We start from the raw sequence: 20,644 nt of genomic DNA, 5'->3' as shown, positions 1-20,644 counted from the left end.
TCAACAAAGCCCAGTACCTACTGGCTTCTGGGTGAATTGGGTCAATGGAGAACCCAGCTAGAGTTTGAAGGAACGAGAGGGTCACAGTCATCGAGCAGTTGGTAGAAGTCCTTTGACATTATGAAGGGCATCAAAAACATCATTGCAGGCTGTGACAGTTGACTGATAACTGCAGCAGGTGGAAACTATAGTCTAAAGCTCGTGGCTTAAATGTATTTGAGGGGCACAGAAGAGTAATTGACAATGTTCAGTGCCAATAGGGCATCTTTATAGGGACCCACACTTTATAGAGATTTTATAAGACTAATTCAGTAGTGCTGCAATTTCTAGGCCCCATATTTCCTGCATTTTGTAGGGGTGATGTGTATCTGTTCACATTTTTATTTCTTACCCTGGACTGAGAGAGGTCCTCATAAATATATCCGTGCTGGTATAGACTGAGCAGACTTCACCATGCCTGGCTCACATGTGGTAAATGCACATGTTAGTTAATTCCTGGAATGTCTTTCACTCTGTGGTTAGAATCTCAATTCTTATTTTTTCTTTTGTTTCAACATATTTTGTTATGAAAATATATTATACAAAAATATATAGGACAGCCTTCTAGTTTTTAAATAACATTATTGAAATTGTAGGGTCAAAGACAACATGGGTGAACCTGAAGGATATTGTGCTAAGTGAGACAAGCTAGCTGGACAGAGAAGGACAAATACTGAATGGCATCATGTATTTGTGAAACACATGATACCAAAAAGTTCAGGCTCATTAGAAGAAAAGTAAGTAGAAAGGTTTGTTGCCAAGGGCTGGGCGGTAGGAGAATTGGGAGATATTTGACAAAAGGTACAAACTTTCAATTATATGAATAAAATCTGAGGATCTAATGTACAGTATGGTGACTATAGTTGATAATACTGTATTGTATACTTAAATTTTGCTAACAGAGTGGCTCTTAGGGTTCTCATTACACACACATAGAGACACGCACAAAGTAACTATGTGAGGTGATGAATGAGTTAATTAACTTGATTGTGGGACGTATTTCACAATGCAGACCTGTATCAAAATCACCATGTTGTACATTTTAAATATATATATATATATATAAACATATATATATATATATATATATATATATATATATATATAATCTTGTCAGTTAACCTCATTAAGCTGGAAAAAGATGAACTAACTCATTTTAGAGATTAAAAAACAAAGGCTCGGGACGCCTGGGTGGCTCAGTTGGTTAAGCAGCTGCCTTCGGCTCAGGTCATGATCCCAGCGTCCTGGGATCGAGTCCCACATCGGGCTCCTTGCTCGGCAGGGAGCCTGCCTCTCCCTCTGTCTCTGCCTGCCATTCTGTCTGCCTGTGCTCACTCTCTCCCTCTCTCTCTGACAAATAAATAAATAAAATCTTATAAAAAAAAAAAAAAGGCTCACAGAAACAGATTTACCCAAGATCACACAATTAGTGGTTGTATTTTTTATATTTTGAAGAGCCAATCTTGCTATCATATTCTACATTTCATATACTGCTGTTGAAAAATTGATAATATTTTAAAAATATCATTCAAATGCAATTTAGTGAGTTTTCCTCTAACATATATACTTCTGGAAAGTGATAAGACTCCAGATTCATCCTTCTCAAAACTCCCCGTGATTTCTAATTACAAAATAATGTATAAAGCTTACTCCTTGAATATTTAAGAAAAAGAAAAGAGGCAGCCATTCAGTTATCTTAAATGCATTTATTTTGTTAGGAAAATGATAAAATGTTTTAGGTTCATGAATTTTCCAAACAGCTCTTTATGTTGAAAGTGTAACCAATGTTTCTATTTTATTTATATCAATGTTAATTTATTTATTTCTTGAAGCTTTCTAACATTTACTGAGTAATTTTCTTTAACAGAGGCTGAAAATGTTAAAATGGAAATTGAACGATAGGTTTATTAAGTAAAATAAGTTACCTAAATATTCTAAATGGAATAACTATGTCATTAAAGCATGATGTTCTGGCAAATAGAAATACATTTTTAAATTATGTCAAGACGTATGCTTCCAGAAGAGCACTTCTTCCAGGCCAGTAGAGCTTTTGAGGGCTCGCAGCCACGTGTAGCACTCAGAAGGGAAAAAGTACAGCAGACAGGGCCAGGTTTTCAACCTATTTCCTTCTACCCCTTTCAGATAACTCTTGACGTCCTGGTTGCAGTTGCCCAAGCAAACTATCCATTAACTGGGTCTATATTTCTAAGGGAGAGAAAGGTCTGTAATTTATGATCAAAGTCAATGGCTCTAAACTGAGGTTCCTTGTATTTTCTGGTCATCTTGGCACCCAGGTATGTGATGAGTTCACATCTCTCCACAAACTGCTCCAATTTCTTCTTATATTTCCTTCTTGAATATTCAGAACTTTGTGGATTGAAAGCTGTAGAAAACGTCAGAGAACTGAATGTTTTCTGTTAGGTTAGTGAATCACTAAATTGAAAAGAAAGAGAACTTTGTGTGTGAGATTGTTGCACAGCTATCGCTGAGAAGATATCCAAATCCCAAGTAAGATTTAAGGATTATTCCATTTTAGATCATAAATGCCTCTATTCACCATGCTCTATGGCATGGATTATTGAAAGCCGATTGTATTACTCGTAGTCCTTGCTTTAAAGGCTAGAAACTCAAATCTGATATTTTCAGTAAAGTATTCACTGTCAACACAGAAACACGCACACTAATGCAGGCAGCTGACTCAGCTCAACAATTCAATATATTTACGGCATACCCTACAAATAATGTAAAATTAGTTCTGAGTAGCATCTCATTAAAAAGCACATACCTTTTAGGTGAAATGCTATATACAGTAGTGCAGATCTCTTTACACTCAAGAAGGGGAATTTGGGCTTTAAGCACCCTGCGGCATTCATTGCTTTAATCAGTGAGGTTGCAATACCCTGTAGGCGGCACAATGTAGACCACAGGCATATGTGAGTTTGGCTTCTTCTCTTAGTGGCAAAAAGATAAAGAGGTTATTCTTTGGCGTTGGGGACGGGGCTTATAAGGTGGTTCTATGACCACTTAACCAATGTGGAAAGGAACACAAAGTACTTTTGATTAGAAAGACTGAAAATTACAAATTGGCTGAATGGCAGGTGGCTGATAGAGACACGGGCCTCATTACACAATTCTTTCTGTTTTTACATTTGACATTTTCCATAACAAAATATTAAGGAAGGAAGTGGTCCCTAGGCTTCGATTTGTCTTGGCCCATTTTCTACTTCCAGAACTGGCCAGACTGCCTCTGCTGTCAGGGCCCTTGACCACCTGCAAGAAATTCCAGAGACCACCGTTGTCGGTCACCACAGCAAAGATTCTGGAGCCCTGTGCGGGCAAAGAAGAGGCAAGGCCCTCCTGATGAAACGTGGCCTTTTATGAGAATACTCCTCTCTGGTGAGCTTCATCTTGCCTTTCAATATTAAACCAGACTGAAGGCTTACCATCTAGGCAAGCCAAAAAAAAGGAAGTGGTTAAAAGTTTCTGAGAAAGGTATGAAATTGTGCCCCAGGCATTAATTTTATAGAAAAATTTAAAAGAGCTTTTAAAATAGTGGTTGATTACAGCTAAGTTTTATTGTGTTTAAAAAGATTTATATTTAGATAAATAAAATGTGACTCGAGTAGCTTTGGGGGGCATTTGCCCCTAGATTTGCGGCAAAATATGAGTTGGGTGGTTCAGCTGCAGTGGTGGTACCGCAACTCAACACTTCGGAGCAGTGAGCAAAGCTCTCAGAGACTGAACCTTTCAAATTTAAAAAGTTTTACAGACCCTGGGACGCCTGGGTGGCTCAGTTGGTTAAGCAGCTGCCTTCGGCTCAGGTCATGATCCCAGCATCCTAGGATCAAGTCCCACATCGGGCTCCTTGCTCGGCGGGGAGCCTGCTTCTCCCTCTGCCTGCCATTCTGCCTGCCATTCTGTCTGCCTGTGCTTGCTCTCTCCCCCCCCCCTCTGATAAATAAATAAAATCTTTAAAAAAAAAAAGTTTTACAGACCCTGAAATTCAAAGTAAGAATCTAACCACAAGTCAGATGTAAACAATTTCATGACAATCTCCCCTCTCTCCGCTTTGTTGCAGATATCTGGAAATGCGCTAGAGAAGCAGGAGGTTTTCTCATTTCTTATTTTCCCAGCCACCCAAAACCAAAATAGGTTCAGAGGGGATTTGCAGCTTCAAGTCAGAAAACTCTGCCTTGCATTTCAGTGTTACCAAAAAAAAAAAAAAAAAAAAAAAAAAAAAAAAAAAAAAAAAAGAAAAAAGAAAAGAGATCATTGTAGTCTACTAATGTATGTGCACAGACAATCACGGAACCAAACCTGTTCCAGGTATCCAGGCAAAGGAAGGCTCGTGAGATGGATGGGCTCCTTCAACGGGGGCAGTTTGTACGGAAGCTTCTGGCTCCAGTATTTCTCTGGCAACCTGAGAACACAGAGTTGGTCAGACGGATGCTCACAAGCACAGTCCCCGTGAGTACACGGGACTGGGGATGTGTCAGAGGGGACTAAGAGCTCAAGTTCACCAGCTGGTTTTCTCCCCTGGAGGGAAAGTGACAAGTGAGAAGATGGTGGCTGCTAGAGAGCGGTGACCTGCACTTTACCTGGTCCCCAGGGCTGCTCACTTATGTCTCACTTTTCTTGTTTTTCACAGCAACGATAGGCTTTGTTCTCTGCATCCTCCTGACTCCCAGGGAACCCTTGACACAGATGCCGTGTTATATACAAACAGAAGCTCGCCCATGGCACTTCCTCAACCACTCACCACAGGCAGAGCCCCACGCTTCCTCTTTCCTGGGGGGAGCTAACCTCCCCGTCAGAGCTGCCTCCGCCCTCTCCCCACTCTCCGCCCCACTTTGGATCCCACCCCCCCCAGAGTCATTTCTCTCTCTCCCCTTCTGCCTTTCCTTCTTTATGGGATCCTCCCCATTCCCCTCCATTTAAATGCGCTCCTAGCTCCCTCATTGGAAAAAGAAGGAAAGAGACAAACAACCTTCACTCCTTCCATCCTAATTCACTTCTAGCAACTAGTGTCTTTTCTTTTTGAACTTCTTCAAACCGTGAGCGTTAGTAGAAGTAACACACTACTGCACAAATTCCGTCCCATCTGATCCACACAGTATTTTCAGAAATTTAGATCAGTCAAGAACATTAACAACAACAAAAAGAACGATTTGGTTTAAAAAGAAAAAGAAATCTGGTTTTCACCTTGTCAGACAGAAACATCTGGCACGACGCTCTCCTTACTTGGGGCCTGCCCGTTGGCCTGTCTGCCGCAGACCCCACCATGCCCTGTGCTCTCACACCCAGCCGGCTTCCCCCAGGGGCTTCACCCTCTGTAGGTAACCTCTGTGTGTGTGATCTCTGGGCTCCGGAGGTGGCTACTGTAGTTACCTTCCACTCCGCTCACTCTACTGAAACCATTTCTGCCAGGTTCACCGATGACCTCTTACAACCAAACTCTGACACACTTTTCAGTTCTTCTCTTGCTTGACCTCTAAACTGTGTTTAAGCTTGTTGGCCACTGCTGGCATCCCCCAGTGCAGGGCTACCGCCGCCAGCTCCCTGAGACCTTCTCTCGTCCCCCGCTCCCAGAGCCTCCCCGACCTGGCTCTCCTTTGCCACTCTGTAGGTTCTTGATCATTCTCTTTGCAAGCTCTTCTCCTCACATTTGTTGATGTTTCTCAGAGCTTGGTCCTAAGCCCACTGCTTTCCCCACACTAGTCTTCATGGGGGACCTCAGACGTGCTGTAGTATTTTGGGCAGGATCATTCTAACAGCCTCAACACTGGTATTCCTGCCTCCAATCCATTATCAACACTCCAGTGATAGTCTGTTCCCAAAGCAAATTTGAATATAATATGCAAAACCAGTTAATGTATTCATACTGCCTTTTGGGTCAAGTTCTAATACCTCCTGGTGATTTTCTCTGACCTTCGCCCTCTGGCCCTGCTGCCATCTCCAGCCTCACCTCTCAGTCCTTTTCCTTTCGTCCACACCATGCCTAGCCGTGCTGGATTTCTTGCCGTGCTGGGATTCCCCTGGGTGAGGTTTGTAGGTCTCTCTGCTTGGAACATGTCCCTCTTTCCCTTCATCTATCCCATTCCCACTCCCCGCTCAGGCCTTACTCCAGCAGACTATTCAGTCAGACTTTGGGGCTACCTGTTACCAGAACCCCTGGGATGTCACCACCCTAAGTGCCAGTGCATTCTGCTGTAAACAGGTGTGTAAAGTCCAACATACCTCAGAGCCTCAGGCTTTGGGACAGCAAGAACCACTTCTTAGTCATCATTACGCATGCATGTATGAGTGTGTATGCATGTTTGATGTTTGTGTGTATGTTGCGTACGTGTGTCAGCACACACAAATATATTTATGCACACACACACACACCCCAGCATGGTGCATTGAACACAGAAGATATTCAACATTGGTAACTTGGGGAGTAGTCTCACCTCAAAAATTTCTCAAGTTTTTCTCTAGTCTCACAAATATATATACGATCACGATACTCCAAAGCAAATTTAATGTTACCAGGTACAAGGGCCTCATATCTGAAGGATGAGAAGAAAAAGATTGTATAATTAATACATGGTACTGTATAAATAAAGTGTCAAAAATGTTTCATGTTCTATCTATGTAACTCAAGGAAGAAATAAAGCATTTTCCAGTTAAATAATAGTGACCTTTGACCCAGATGTTATGACTGTTATGGGAACTGCCTATCCTGAGTAGAGATGCCGCCCTCCTTTCCCCTGGGGGCAGGACCTGCCTGTGGTTGCCGTCCTGATAGGTCACTGGACAGTAGCCCTGCAGCTCCGCACACTTGGGGAATCGGCTCTTCAGTTCTGACAGTGTCAGCCTTTTGGGGATCATGTCAGCAGGTGGCAGTGAATGAGGGGCTAATGGAGGCACATACAATTCTGGATTCTCCAAAAATTTCTGCAGGAAACGATTACAGCAATAAGACCATTCAAAACTGGAGTCCTCTGCCGGTCAAACACCCCGGGGGGCTCTCCTGCTACTCTCCATCTGCAGCAGCAACCCAGCTCCCAGGGGCTCTCTGCTCTGTAGTAACTCCCTCCTGGCGGGAAGGACCATCCTTAGAGTGATGGTCCCAAGTGATGACACCCAAGGGCTTTCTCCTGATCTCTCTCACTATTTACTCACTCACTCACTCGCTAATTCACATGTGCAATATTTCTGGAGCTCATGCTCTGTTGCCAGGCACTGGGGGCACGCCCATCACTCACTGGCCAGTCTTCTGGTTCTGCGGGACCAGGAGCTAGCTGGGGGCTGTTTGGCGGAGGAGTCCTCTCTCTAGCTTCAGTCTGCTCTCTGCACCACGGAGGGGGCAGACTGGATGCATGATCTCCAATGGCACCTCCAGTTTTAAAATTCTGTGAATGCCATTTATATATGCAGGAAGAAATAAATGCCTCCTTAATAAAGTGATTTAAAAAATTCTACCTCTTTAGAGGAGAGTAAAATGTTCAGAGGCATCTGATTAGTTTTCGGCCACGAACCTTTATCTTCACAAATTACAGACATCCTGTTAGAACGGACATGTGTTCTGTTGCATTAAACAGAAATATACTGTACAGATATACAGGAACCTGAGTGATGGAAACATTTTAATGCACAGGAGAGACATAGGTGAGATCTTGCTTCATTTCTCCTGTGACTTCCCTTCTGCACTGTAGGACCTTAATCCCCTGGATGCCCCACCGTGGGCTGAGTCCCTATGCTCAGCATCCCCTCCATTGGTGGGAATCGCCATTGGCCTTGCCTAGCTGTTCAGCTGAGGGCCCATCACTGACTCTGAACCTCCACTGTGTTCCAAAATATATCTTGGGGTGCAGCCTCAGGACTGGCCTACAAGTTGCCTCATTGTTCCTAACGTCATAGTTTCCAATAATGGGACTCCTGGTCCACAGTTCCTTGGTGTTCCCAGCTGCACCCCCACCCCTTCCTATTTTTTTTTTATTTTTATTTATTTATTTGACAGCTAGAGATCACAAGTAGGCAGAGGGGCAGGCAGAGAGAGAGGAAGGGAAGCAGGCTCCCCACCGAGCAGAGAGCCCAACGTGGGGCTCCATCCCAGGACCCTGGGATCATGACCTGAGCTGAAGGCAGAGGCTTTAACCCACTGAGCCACCCAGGCGCCCCCACCCCTTCCTATTGGATGAATTCCAAGACAGGCATTTTCTTTCCCTGGTAAATATGTGGCATTAGGAACAAACTTACATTCAGATTTTCCTGAGAACTCATTTTATAATAGTGCCCTCTGAACTCGGCGGCAAATTCCAATGAGTCAGTTACAGAGCAATCGACAAGTTCATGTGATTCTGCCAGGCTGATAGGGCAGAACTGTCCAAATTCACCCAGGCGAGAAATCAGTTCTTGAGGTGTGATACATAACTTGTCAATGCAGGCAGCTTTTCCTATCAGTAACAGAGTCACTGTTTTATGTATGTGTATATCTTTTCATAGAAAACACAGTGATTTTAGAAATTAAAATGATTTCACACACACACACACACGATACAAATGCATATACATTGTAAAATTCCAAACAACAGAAAAGTAAGTTTCTCTTCACACCTTCATCCTCTCAATTCATCATCCTTCCTGAGAGTAATCACTGTTGATTTGTATCTTTTTTGGACTTCTTTCTATATATACACTTGCATATACAAAACTATTTTTTGCATATAGCATGCTTTTGCCACTATGCTGTAAACATTATTCTGCAACTTCTATCAGTTATATGGTCTTTGACATCTTTCCATGTCAGTTTATATGATTTACCTAATTCTTTTTTAACTGACACATAGTATTCCTTGTAAAAATATACGTATAGTTCACTTAGCCATTTTTCTGTTGATGAATGTTTTGGTTCGTTTAATTCTTATCTATTATAAATTATATATATGTTATAAACTATATATATGTATGTGTATGTAAATATATGTTATATGCCTGTCTGCAGACCCACTTAGACACACATATAAATTTGCTACCTATTTTAAATTTTTCTATGAGGTATATTTCAAAAAGTACGAATAATTTGTGGACATGACATTATTGTGCCCAGATGGCACACGAGAGAAGGGAAGAAATGTTTTTCCAAGTGACTAGGTTTACCCCAAAGAATCTATTTAAAAAGGAAGAGCCCAAGGTCTTTCAGTGAACGAGTTTAAGAGTTTTCTCCCCAGTACTGCACCAGCATGGGGATTCTGAAGAAATAAGACATGCTACAGAAAATGAAAAAATTTTTTATACATCTTAGTTACAATGAGTAAATTTTGACCCTTAATACATTTTGTTATTGGTCCCTTTCACTATTGATAAGTTTTGTCTTTAAAAATTATTATTATGCCTAGGAAGGTCTTAAATTAACTACAAAATTATGAATCATAAATCAGAGCTTGTTATATGACGATGTAAACATATAAAATTGATCCTCAGGCTTCGAGTATTGGTCTACAAGCCAAAGAATGCAGAGGATTGCTGGCAAAACTGGAGGCTAAGAGAAGAACATGGAACAGATTCTCCCTTAGAGACTTCAGGGAGAAGATGGCCTTTGTAACACCTTGATTTTGAGCTTCTAGCCTCCAGAACCAATGAGAGAATAATTTTTTCATGTTTAAGCCACCCAGTTTGTAGTACTTCCTCACAGCAGGCTTAGCAAACTAAGACAATTACAAAAAACCATTACTTTTGCCTTGTTGGCACTTTCTTGCCTTCACAGCTTGTTCATTTGCTAGAACGAAGGTGCCAGGTTACAAAGGTCTATATGGGAAGGAACTGAAAGTGGTCTGTGCCCCACAGCCAGCAAGAAACTGATGCCCTCAATCCAACATCCCTCAAGGAACGAAATCTTGTCAACAATACATGAATAAGTGTGATAGTAGGTTCCTTCTGAGTCAGGCTTTCAGATGAGGTAATAATCCTGGACAATACTTTGATTATGGTTGTGAGAGTTCCTGAAGCAGAGAATCCTGTTAAACTGTGACTCGATTCCTGACCCAGAGAAATTGTGTGTGTATGTGTGTGTGTGTGTGCATTTTAAGCTGCTAAGTTTTGATTTTTTTAGGAATTTGCATAATTTGTTATGCAGCATAAACTAATATGCTATCCCATCTGTTGTTTTTGACACAGATGAAAAAGATAAGAAGCCCTAATATTCCTTCCCTACCAAGAATATGACATTACTATAATATTGTAGTGCTGTAGTATTATTCTGGAGTGTTATAATGCACTGTACTATGGTATAATAATGTTTTATTATTAAAGTATATAGGATTATATAGTGCTATAATATTATACTATATGGTACTACAGTATTACAATCCTAGCTGTCCTTTAGCTCAGATGTGCTGAATCTCACCAATCCTGACAGATTTAGTGACAGGGTAATTTAGAATCACATACATGGTTTAAGCCCTAAAGAGATAAAGACACTCAAAAATCTCTTCTTTTGTATTCCTGATGACATCTGGCAGTGTCCATATATCTTAATCTGGAATGTGGCAGAATGAGGAGGAATCTCTTTAATCTTCTAGCCCTGACCCTGTTCCATCTCATTAGTCAGAGTAAACTTTGGCCTTCTGATAGGGAGAGGATCATTTGAATAGCATACAAGGAAGTGTGGAATGAAAACAAAACAAAAGTCAAAACTAAATTTAAACAATCAGGTACAGGCTAGATTATTAGGTGGAAGTTAAAGCAGAAGATCAATAAAGTTGACTTCTGTTAGATTTAACTACTCAAGGCAGAGGCAAGTGTACATGGAATAATGAAGTGGGTACCATGGCGCCTCATCCAGATCCCTCTTCAGGGCCGAAGCTGCCGTCCCCCAGATGCTGGGAGCATCAGTGCTGATGGGTCTCACGTGCGCTGGGAATTGCCCATCTGTCACTGGTTAACCCTCTCCCAGAGTACCTGTGGTTAATGGCCGGCCAATGGATAGAAAGCCTGGCTCCTCCCCTCAGCTGGGAAATTCTGAAGGCCCATCCTAGCTCCAGGGCTTCCCTATTAGATCTGCTGAAGCTTTCCTTTCCACCACAGGGCAGGTCAGTTTCTTCCTCTGTCCAATTTTATGGTCCTCATTCCCCATAGGTATATTTTCTGATTAACACACAGGAAGCCCAGTGAGTTTAAATATCAGATTAATAATGAAGAATTTTTAGTCTAAGTATGTCTTTGCAATATTTGGGACATACTTAGACTAAAAACTTATTTGTTATTTATCTGAAATTCAAATTTAACTGGGCATCCTGTATTTTTGGTTGCTAAATGTGGCAACTCAAATCCTGAGAATACTTTCTGATAAAGCTTCTGCAGACAACTTTTGATCTTATTTAACCTTGAGTCTGTTTCCAGGGAACTCACTCTATAGTAGGGAGGGTGAAATAGGGTAACAAAAAGATGAACAATGCACAAGTTTGCTTTCAAAGTCTGCCGTGGAAGGTTTTACAAGCGCAATGCTTTCCAAAACTTATTGCGAGTAGGTTTCTAAAAACTCTTTTTTCCTTGTACTTGTCATGCCTGGTAATCCTCAGGTGAAAAAAAATTCCCAGTCTGCAGACAAACAGGAGCCAGAGATACTGGTTATACCCAAATAATGAAGCTAATCAAGATTTAATGATGCAGAATCCTCACGAAATTCTTCCTTGTATAAGATTATAAGATTCTCTTCGTTGCATTGCTCTCATACCTCATTATATCTTCTCTGTATTCCCACAGTTAAGCAAAGTCACTCACCAGATGTCCGTGAGAATCCTACAGCTCGATTCTCTAGAGTCATCACTCTTTTTAGAGAGATCATATATAGACGACAACTTTCCTTCTATTTTATGTATTTTTTAGAGAAAAGTCAAGAAACTTATAGGAATATATAATCAAACATTTTCTTTCATGGATTCCAAATATATATTAAAAGCCATTTTATGCTCAAGTTTAAATTTTTGAAGATTTATTGCTGAATCTATAACTTTTTATAGATTCATTGCCGAATCTATAAAAATATACCATTATATTGGTATAATATAAATACCAAAAATGGCTTTAATTCTAGATTAATAAACAGAATTTTGCCAAGTGTCATTCCATAGCCCACTACTCTCCTATACTAGCACTTCTGAAACTTAGCTCCTTAAATGGCTTTCCAAACACTATAAACTCTTCTAGTCAGAGGATATGCATTATTTTTATGTGCTAGGTTCACACAGGCGCTGAATAAATGATAGAGTAGTGGCAGTCATTTATGAGAACAGTATAGATGCCCATAATAACTGGCTAGTACCAAATACTTCAAAGACTGATTATGATTGTGGGAACAAATGTTCAAATTGAATGAATTATGGTAACATGAGTCAGGCAGGTGTAGACTTTCAATTAGTGTTTTATTCTATTTGAACAATTTAATGTTTTCTTACCTGCTTTGATTCTTTCCAGGTATATCTGCATATGTTTATTCACCATATGAACTTTCTTAATGACTTCATTCCATACCCACCATTTGCTGTGAAATCCATCAATCACATACCAGTTCTGATGCTGTTCTTGATAATATTTCCTAATCTCATCAATGTTTTTGCGGTATTTTGAGTTTTTGACAGCTGTAATCTGCGTGCTGTTGTGCAGTGGGTAAGGCAAACTAATAGAGAAAGAGAGTGAATGGGAAAAGCTGTTAAAAATATACTTTTTTCTGGATGGTTAAAGTTTATTCCTTTATCGTTGCTTTCATCACATACATTACCTTTGTTCCTTTTTTTTTTCCAGGAACAATCTTTTGAAAATCTCCTTGGAAGGCACATCCAACTCAAAGATGACCATGGGGATGACTGACCTAGCTTCCAAGAGACTCACTTGATACTTAGTTACAGGGTAGCCGTCGATGACAACACTAACAAGGAGAGACATGAAAATAATTCCAGATTTCTTTTCTCTCCTAACTTCCTTCCTGTCTTCTAGAACCAGTCTATCTCTTTAGGAATAGTCTCTTGCTCTTTCTTTTGTAACTTGACTTATCTTCTTTGCACTTTGTGCTCTTTATCTCTGTGTTTTTAACTTCACTCAGCCCAAGAGCCAGATGTAGGATGGCATACGAAGAGACACAGCTCTGAAGTTATACAATTAGCATCACAGAGCTAGAGTTGGATGGAACTCAAAAGGTAACACATGTAAGACTTTGAACATTGTGTTATTCAATTGGTGTCTTTATCCTAAGCATGAAACAGTGCAAAGAATACAGGCTTCGGAGGCAGACAGACACAGACTGAGAAATAGTTTGACCTCTCTGAGTCTCAGTTTTCAGTAAAATGGGGGAAATGATACTTAACCTTGCAAGCTATCTTAAAGACTTATAGATCTGGTATGTAAAGCAACTAGAATGGGGTCCTGGCACAATAAATAGTATTTTAGTAAGAGATTCAGCAAATATGGGAAAACCACTGTGCTCTAAGCTTGCTTTTCTAGGAAAGTTCTGTGGGAAGGCTGGAGGGTGGCGATGGGAGAGAGATGGGCAGTTGGGGAGAGGGGACCTGTGATATCTGGGAAGGAATCATCCCATCAGGACCCATCATGCTTCTGAGCAGAAGTGACAGAGAACTTTAGCTAGTCCAACAATCTGAGATCATGAGAGGATAACTATCAAACTGAGAGGAGGAATAAAGGGTGTCTACATTCTGAGAGGAATGGCCTCCAGAGTCAGGAAACTCCCTCTGGGGTGAGAGCAAGCTGGGCATACTGGCTGCTGGTCATCAGGAAGGGCTGGTTTAGAGGAAGTCACGGGATCCCCTTACTCAGTGTTCGCCAGCAAAGTCTCCAGGCACTAGTTCTAAGCTCCAGGATAGAGAGGATTTTAAGTTAATGGAGTCAGGCAAACCTAATAGAGAATGCTATGGGAGCCCCATGGTTGTGTTTCGCGGTTTTCAAAATAGAGAGTAGATCAATTTCTTCGCTTGTGAAGGGTCGCTTGAGTGACCCTCAAGATTAGAAAAATTCAGGATGGCTGGGCACTGAACTGGTGTTAAGGTGAAATAAGACCGTTGCCTTCACAGAGATCCCTTGTGTGCAAAGCTGCATGCCAGGAAGGAGGTAAACTCAGTTTGCGGAATTCCCAGGGCCTTCTCTAGGAGAAAAAAATCTGACACCCCGGAATCTGCTCTTCATAATGGAAATCAGAACTGTCCTAAGACTTGATTAAGGACTAGTGGTAGGGAAGGGCTAAAAGCCTTTTAATACAAGCTTGAGGAAATCAGTGGGATTCTAGGTCAGTGACCTGGGCTCAAGGGCAGGGTGTTAGGCTGCACTGGCTTTTACACCTGGGTGTGACCAGTGGCTACACTGGGTGAGTAATGGTTGAGCAGAGGATTGTAAACTGAAGAGGGCCCTCAGGTCCAAATGTAGCATTAAGGGAGGGGCACTGCTCCCTGTGCAGAGAGCTGGGCCAGTGAGAGACTGTGTCTCCATTAGTTCAATACCTTCTGGGGGACAGGGGAGGGCCACTCCTTCAACATTCCATGGAACAGTGAGGAGGTCTGCTAGACACTTGAAGTCACACTGGGCCCCTTTGTTGGCACTGTACGCCCAGAGACTCTTGGACAGCACAGGGGCTGCTGCTGCGAGGCAAGTGGCCGGCTTGCTGTCCTGCCCTAGGAGTGTTCAAGCCAAGTTGTAGCCTGACTGAAAATTAAAATATATAACCATGTAGGGGCCTAAGGTTTGAGAAGTGGATCACACCCTTTACAAGAGCTTTAAACCTTGTTTAAGGTGAGGGTTTTATTATTTTTTTTTTAAAGATTTTATTTATTTATTTGACAGACAGAGATCACAAGTAGGCAGAGAGGCAGGCAGAGAGAGAGAGGAGGAAGCAGGCTCCCTGCTGAGCAGAGAGCCCGATGTGGGACTCGATCCCAGGACCCTGAGATCATGACCTGAGCCAAAGGCAGCAGCTTAACCCACTGAGCCACCCAGGCGCCCTAAGGTGAGGGTTTTAAATTCTGGCAGTAATTCTTGAAAGAAGTCTTTAACTCCCCCCGGCCCCCACCCGCACTTACCCTGCAGTGTTACACACACTCCCCATCAGGCAGATCTCTAAGGCCTGAATAGCCAGTTCGTCAGGCGCCGTCATTCCTTTATGCAGATGCCAGTTCAGCATAAGCGCCAGCTCTGTGTCTGGTTGGCTGTTTAAGACATAGCGCAGAGCTTCCCCTATGGACAGACGCTTTAAGCCATATTCGCTTGCAAGTTTTTGGGCCACTGGAAAACATGAACACATTAAACTTACTCCATTTCATAGATTCATTAGTTAACCTTATTTCTAACTCAGGCTAACTGACATCCACGGTGAGCTAACTCATGTTCACATTCCCCCCAAAATTTTGATAATCAGAATTGTTACATTTTATTGTGTTAATACTGTCCAAGGTCAATCATTATTATTGCTCCAAGTATGTGGCTGATGGATCTGGTAATGAGCCAGCTCTGTGGATTTTTCTCATAACCAAACTGACATTTAAGTGTCTTCTTCCTTCCGCGCCCGGTAGCAGCAATTGTGAGAAATTTACATGGCATCCTATGTGTACCATAAATATTTGGTATTTATTTTTAAGCTCTAATAATAAAAAAAACTTCCATAGCTTGATATCTTACTGATATCAATAATATATTGTTATATAATATATTATATAAACTACCATAGCTTGATATCTTATAAAAATTCACCTCTATTTCAACAAAGAAATGAGAAATCAAACCAATATGGTATTGACACAAAAACAGACACATAGATCAAACCAGTATGGTATTGACACAAAAACAGACACACAGATCAATAGAACAGAATAGAGAGCCCAGAAATAAACCTACATGTATATGGTAAATTAATTTATGACAAAGGAGTCAAGAATACACAATGGGGATAAGACAGTCTCTTCAATAAATGGTGTTGTGAAACCTGGACAGCTTCATGCAAAAGAATAAAACTGTATCAGGAATATAATTTGGTGCAGCAAACAGCATGCTGTTTGAAAACAGTGTGGAGGTTCCTCAAAAAGTTAAAAAATAGAAATACCATACAATTAAGTAATTCCACTGCTGGATATTTACCCAAAGAAAACAAAAACACTAATTTGAAAAGATATACGCACCCGTGTGTTTACTGCAGCATTATTTACAATAGCCAAGACATGGAATCAAACAAGTGTCTGTTGACAGATGAATGGAAAAAGAGGATGTAATACATGTGTACGCGCGTGCATGTGCGCGCACGCACGCATGCACATGCACACACACACACACACACACACTGCAATACCACTCAGCCATAAAAGGAATAAAATCTTGCTATTTTCAACAACATGGATGGACCAGAGGGTATTATACTAAGTAAAATAAGTCAGACAGAGAGACACAAATACTGTTATGATTTCACTTATATATGGAATCTAAAAAAACAAATGAACAAACAAACAAAAAACAGAAGACTCGTAAATACAGAGAACAAACTGATGGTTGCCAGAGCGGGGAGGTGGAGGGGTGGGTGAAATAGGTGAGGCAGATTAAGAGGCACACAAAACAGTAAATGAGAAATCAGGTTGTTTTAGCTACATTTTCACCTTTTCTCTGGTAGAGGGAACTTATTTTAAATGTTTGTGATCATTTTAAATGATCTGAGAATCTCAGATAGGCTCCAGGCCCAGTGCAGAGCCAGCTGCAGGGGTCAATCTCATGACCCTGAGCTGAAATCAAGAACTGGACGCTTAACCAAATGAGCCATCCAGGAGACCCTACGTTTGTGAATGTTTAGAATCTGACTATTAAAGTCTCTTCCACCATGTTAAGAGGTTTAAATGAGCAAAATAAACTTTTTGAACTGGAACACAAAACTCCCCTTTATCATTCCTGGCGACAAATTTATCTTTGACCTCATCTCTCCCCTTCATTCTTTATTCAGTCAGTCCTTAAGTCCTATTGTTTTCCTTTGAAATATCTCCTGTATCTGTCCTTTTCATTTTATTCTCATTGCGACCAACCGTTGCTCATGTAGTTATCATGTCATCCTGAAATACTACAACCAACCTTTTAATGGACTATTAGCCTTAAAAAAAAAAAAAACCTGTACAAAGTTATACAAAATTCAGACATTATGGGGATATAGTTTACCCAGTGCCTTTCTCAACAATGATTAAGACAGTGGATTTTTATTCTTTATTAGTACAATAAATTATATTTCAATTTTTAAAAATATTATATTAGAATCTTTTATATAATTTTTGTTAGTATAATATTAATATACTGTTATTTGACTCTATTTGTAAGTGATATTAATTTATAATATCTTTTCTTGTATTATTTTGTTGGGTTTTAATATCAGAGTTATGCTAATTTAAAAATCAATTTGTATTCTTTATAACTTTTTGGATAAATGGACAATAATTTAGCCCATATAAATATTTGATTATATTTAATGAGGACTATACTCCTTAATTAAAAAAAAAACACTGGAAATAAATTGGGAAACTCGTTGTCTTTTTTCCCCTGCTGTGAAAAAGCTTACAAAAACACAGGAATTATCTCTTGAGTTTTTTGATTCTTTGGAAGTTTGATATAATTATTCTCTAAAACTACTGATTGATCCTGGACTGTTTTGGAATGGGATTATATTTTTGAATGATTTCTCTTTAATAGTTATTATCCTATTTAGGTTTTCTATCTCTTTTTGAGTGAATTTTGATAGTTGGCTTCCTGGAGAAGATCTCCAATAGCTTTCAGGAGATTCTTTTATACTTACAAATAACAAAGGCCTAACAGCAATAAGAGAAAAGATAAAAATCTATGATCATTTCAATAGATGCAGAAAAAACATTTAACAAAGTACAACATCCATTTATGATAAAATCCCTCAATAAAGGAGGTTTACAGGAACATACCTCAACATAATAAAGATTTTATATGAAAAACCCACATCATACTCAATGGGGACAAACCATTCAGGGGAGAGCTTTTCCCCTGAAGTCAAGAATAAGATAAGGATGTCCACTCTCACCACATTTTAAAAAAGATTTTTATTTATTCATTTGAGAGAGAGAGAGAGCAGCAAGAACATGAGCAGGGGTAGTGTCAGAGGGACAGAGAGAAGCAGACTCCCACCTGAGGAGGGTGCCTGACTTGGGGCTTAATCCCAGGACCCCAATATGATGACTTAAGCAGAAGGCAGACCCTTAACCAACTGAGCCACCCAGGTGCCCCCACTTTTATTCAACATAGTACTGGAAGTCCTAGCCATAGCAATCAGACAATAAATAGAAAGGAATAAAAGGCATCCAAATTGGTAAGGAAGAAGAAAAACTTCACTATTTACAGATAACATGATACTTATTATACAGAGAAAACCATGACGACTCCACCAAAGAACTCATAGAACTGATAAATGCATTCAGTAAGGATACAAAATTAATGTACAGAAATCTGTATTATTTCTGTATACTAATAATGAAGCAGCAGAAAGAGAAATTAAGAAAACAATCCCATTTACAATTACACCAAAAATAGTACCATACCTCGGAATAAACTTATCTAAAGAGGTGGAAGACCTGCAGTCCGAAAACTACAAAACATTGATGAAGGAAATTGAAGATGACACAAACAAACAGAAAGATATTTCAAGCTCATGGATTGGAAGAACAAATAGTGTTAAGATGTCTCTATCAGCCAAAACAGATTTAATGCAAAATACCTCTATCAAAATACCAACAGGATTTCTCACAAAACTAGAACAAGCAATCCTAAAATTTGTATGGAACCACAAAAGATCCCCAATAGCCAATGTAATCTTGAAAAAGAAAAACAAAACTGGAGGCATCACAATTCCAGACTCCAAGTCATATTACAAAGCTCTGGTAATCAAAACAATATAGTACTGGCACAAAAACAACACAGATCAATGAAACAGAATAGGAAACCCAGAAATAAACTAATTGGGAAAAAGACAATCTCTTCAACAAGTGATGTTGGGAAGACTGGGCAGCTCCATACAAAAGAATGAAACTGGACCCCTTTCTTACACCATACATGAAAATAAAATGGATTAAAGACCTAAATTTGAGATCTAAAACCATAAAAATCCTAGAAGAGAGCATACACAGTAATTTCTCTAACATCGGCCCTAGGAACATTTTTGCATTTATGCCTCCAGAGGCAAAGGAAACAAGAGGAAAAATAAACTATTGGGATTGTATCAAAATAAAAAGCTTCTGCATAGCAAAGGAAACCACCAACAAAACTAAAAGACAACCTACTGAGGGGAGAAGATATTTATAGATGACATATCCACTAAAGGATATAAATTATAGAATTGGATACAAATTATATAAAGAACTTATACAATTCCAAACTCAAAAAACAAATAATCCAATTAAGAAATGGGCAGGAAACATGAACCGACATTTCTCCAAAGAAGATGTAAAAATGACCAAAAGACACATGAAAAGATGCTTAACATTACTCATCAAGTAATGCAAGTCAAAGACCACAATGGGATATTATTTTACACCAGTCAGAATGGTTAAAATAGACACAAGAGGCAGTCTTGGCAAGAATGTGGAGAAATGGAACGCTTGTGCTCTATTGGTGGGAATGTAAACTGGTGCAGCCACTGTGGAAGACAGTATGGAGGTTCCTCAAAAAATTAAAAATAGAACTACCCACAATCCAGGAATTGCACTCATGAATCTTTATCCCCAAAATACAAAACTCTAATTCAAAAGGATACATGCACCCCTATGTTTATTGCAGCATTATTTAAAATAGCCATGTTATGGAAGCAGCCTAAGTATTCATTGATAGATGAATAGATACACTTGATCTTAGCCAAAAGCCTGAGAAGCGATTGATAGATGAATGGTTAAAGAAGAGGTGGTGTACACACACACACACACACACAGGAATATTACCCAGTCATAAAAAGGGACAACATCTTGCCATTTGTAACAACATGGATGGATCTGCAGAGTATAATGCTAAGCAAAATAAGCCAGTCAGAAAAAGACAAATACTACATGATTTCACTCATATGTGGAATTTAAGAAACAAAACAAACAAAAGAAAAAAAGAAAAAAGGACATAAACCAAAAAACACACTCTTAAGTATAGAGAACAGATGGCTTCCAGAGGAAAGTTTGGGGGGGTGGGCGGCAGGTGAAACAGGTGAAGGGGACTAAGAATAAATTTATCTTGATGAGCACTGAGTAATGCATGGAATTGCTGAATCACTGTATCGTACACTTGAAGTGAATAAGAACACTGTACGATAACTACAGTGGGATTAAAACAACAACAAAAACAGAGGCAAAAACACACCCTTACCTGTAGTTTTCCCAGATTTTGGAGGTCCCAGAATCATAATCCTAATGGGCACAGCAGGCTTAGGTTTGGGTTGGCGGATATATTTGATTGGGTTCTTCATAAATTTTTCTTTAGTTTCCTTACTAGATAAAAAATAAATATACTGACGATGGATTACAGCATGGACTGGATTCTCTGAAGTTTCAACTGATTTGATGGTCTCTCCTTCGCTTAGCTGCAGTATGTACACAATTGA

General features: G+C 39.9%; 1 protein-coding gene across 10 annotated transcripts in view; it reads right to left on the bottom strand.

Annotated features, from left to right (window-relative positions):
- Positions 1–1,719: 1,719 nt before the first annotated feature.
- AK9 (adenylate kinase 9) overlaps positions 1,720–20,644 on the bottom strand; it is a 113,913-nt gene continuing 94,988 nt past the window's right edge. For 5 of the 10 annotated variants that reach the window (XM_045080212.1, XM_045080217.1, XM_045080213.1 and 2 more), the window contains 10 exons: positions 20,410–20,623; positions 15,102–15,303; positions 12,800–12,946; positions 12,477–12,697; positions 8,281–8,477; positions 6,806–6,975; positions 6,489–6,587; positions 4,357–4,459; positions 2,825–2,990; positions 1,720–2,422 (listed from right to left, as the gene is read on the bottom strand). In XM_045080212.1, the coding sequence (XP_044936147.1) occupies positions 2,220–2,422; positions 2,825–2,990; positions 4,357–4,459; positions 6,489–6,587; positions 6,806–6,975; positions 8,281–8,477; positions 12,477–12,697; positions 12,800–12,946; positions 15,102–15,303; positions 20,410–20,623 (1,722 nt within the window). In that variant the 3' untranslated portion in view covers positions 1,720–2,219. Of the gene's footprint in view, positions 2,423–2,824; positions 2,991–4,356; positions 4,460–6,488; positions 6,588–6,801; positions 6,976–8,280; positions 8,478–12,476; positions 12,698–12,799; positions 12,947–15,101; positions 15,304–20,409; positions 20,624–20,644 lie in introns of those variants that run through there. The other 5 variants (XM_013056687.2, XM_045080221.1, XM_045080216.1 and 2 more) reach the window with 4 other exon arrangements.

The sequence above is a fragment of the Mustela putorius genome, unplaced genomic scaffold (assembly GCF_011764305.1).
Source record: "Mustela putorius furo isolate JIRA1106 unplaced genomic scaffold, ASM1176430v1.1 tig00000450_pilon_pilon_pilon, whole genome shotgun sequence".
Lineage (NCBI taxonomy): Eukaryota > Metazoa > Chordata > Mammalia > Carnivora > Mustelidae > Mustela > Mustela putorius.
This window is presented reverse-complemented; position numbering and strand designations above follow the sequence as displayed.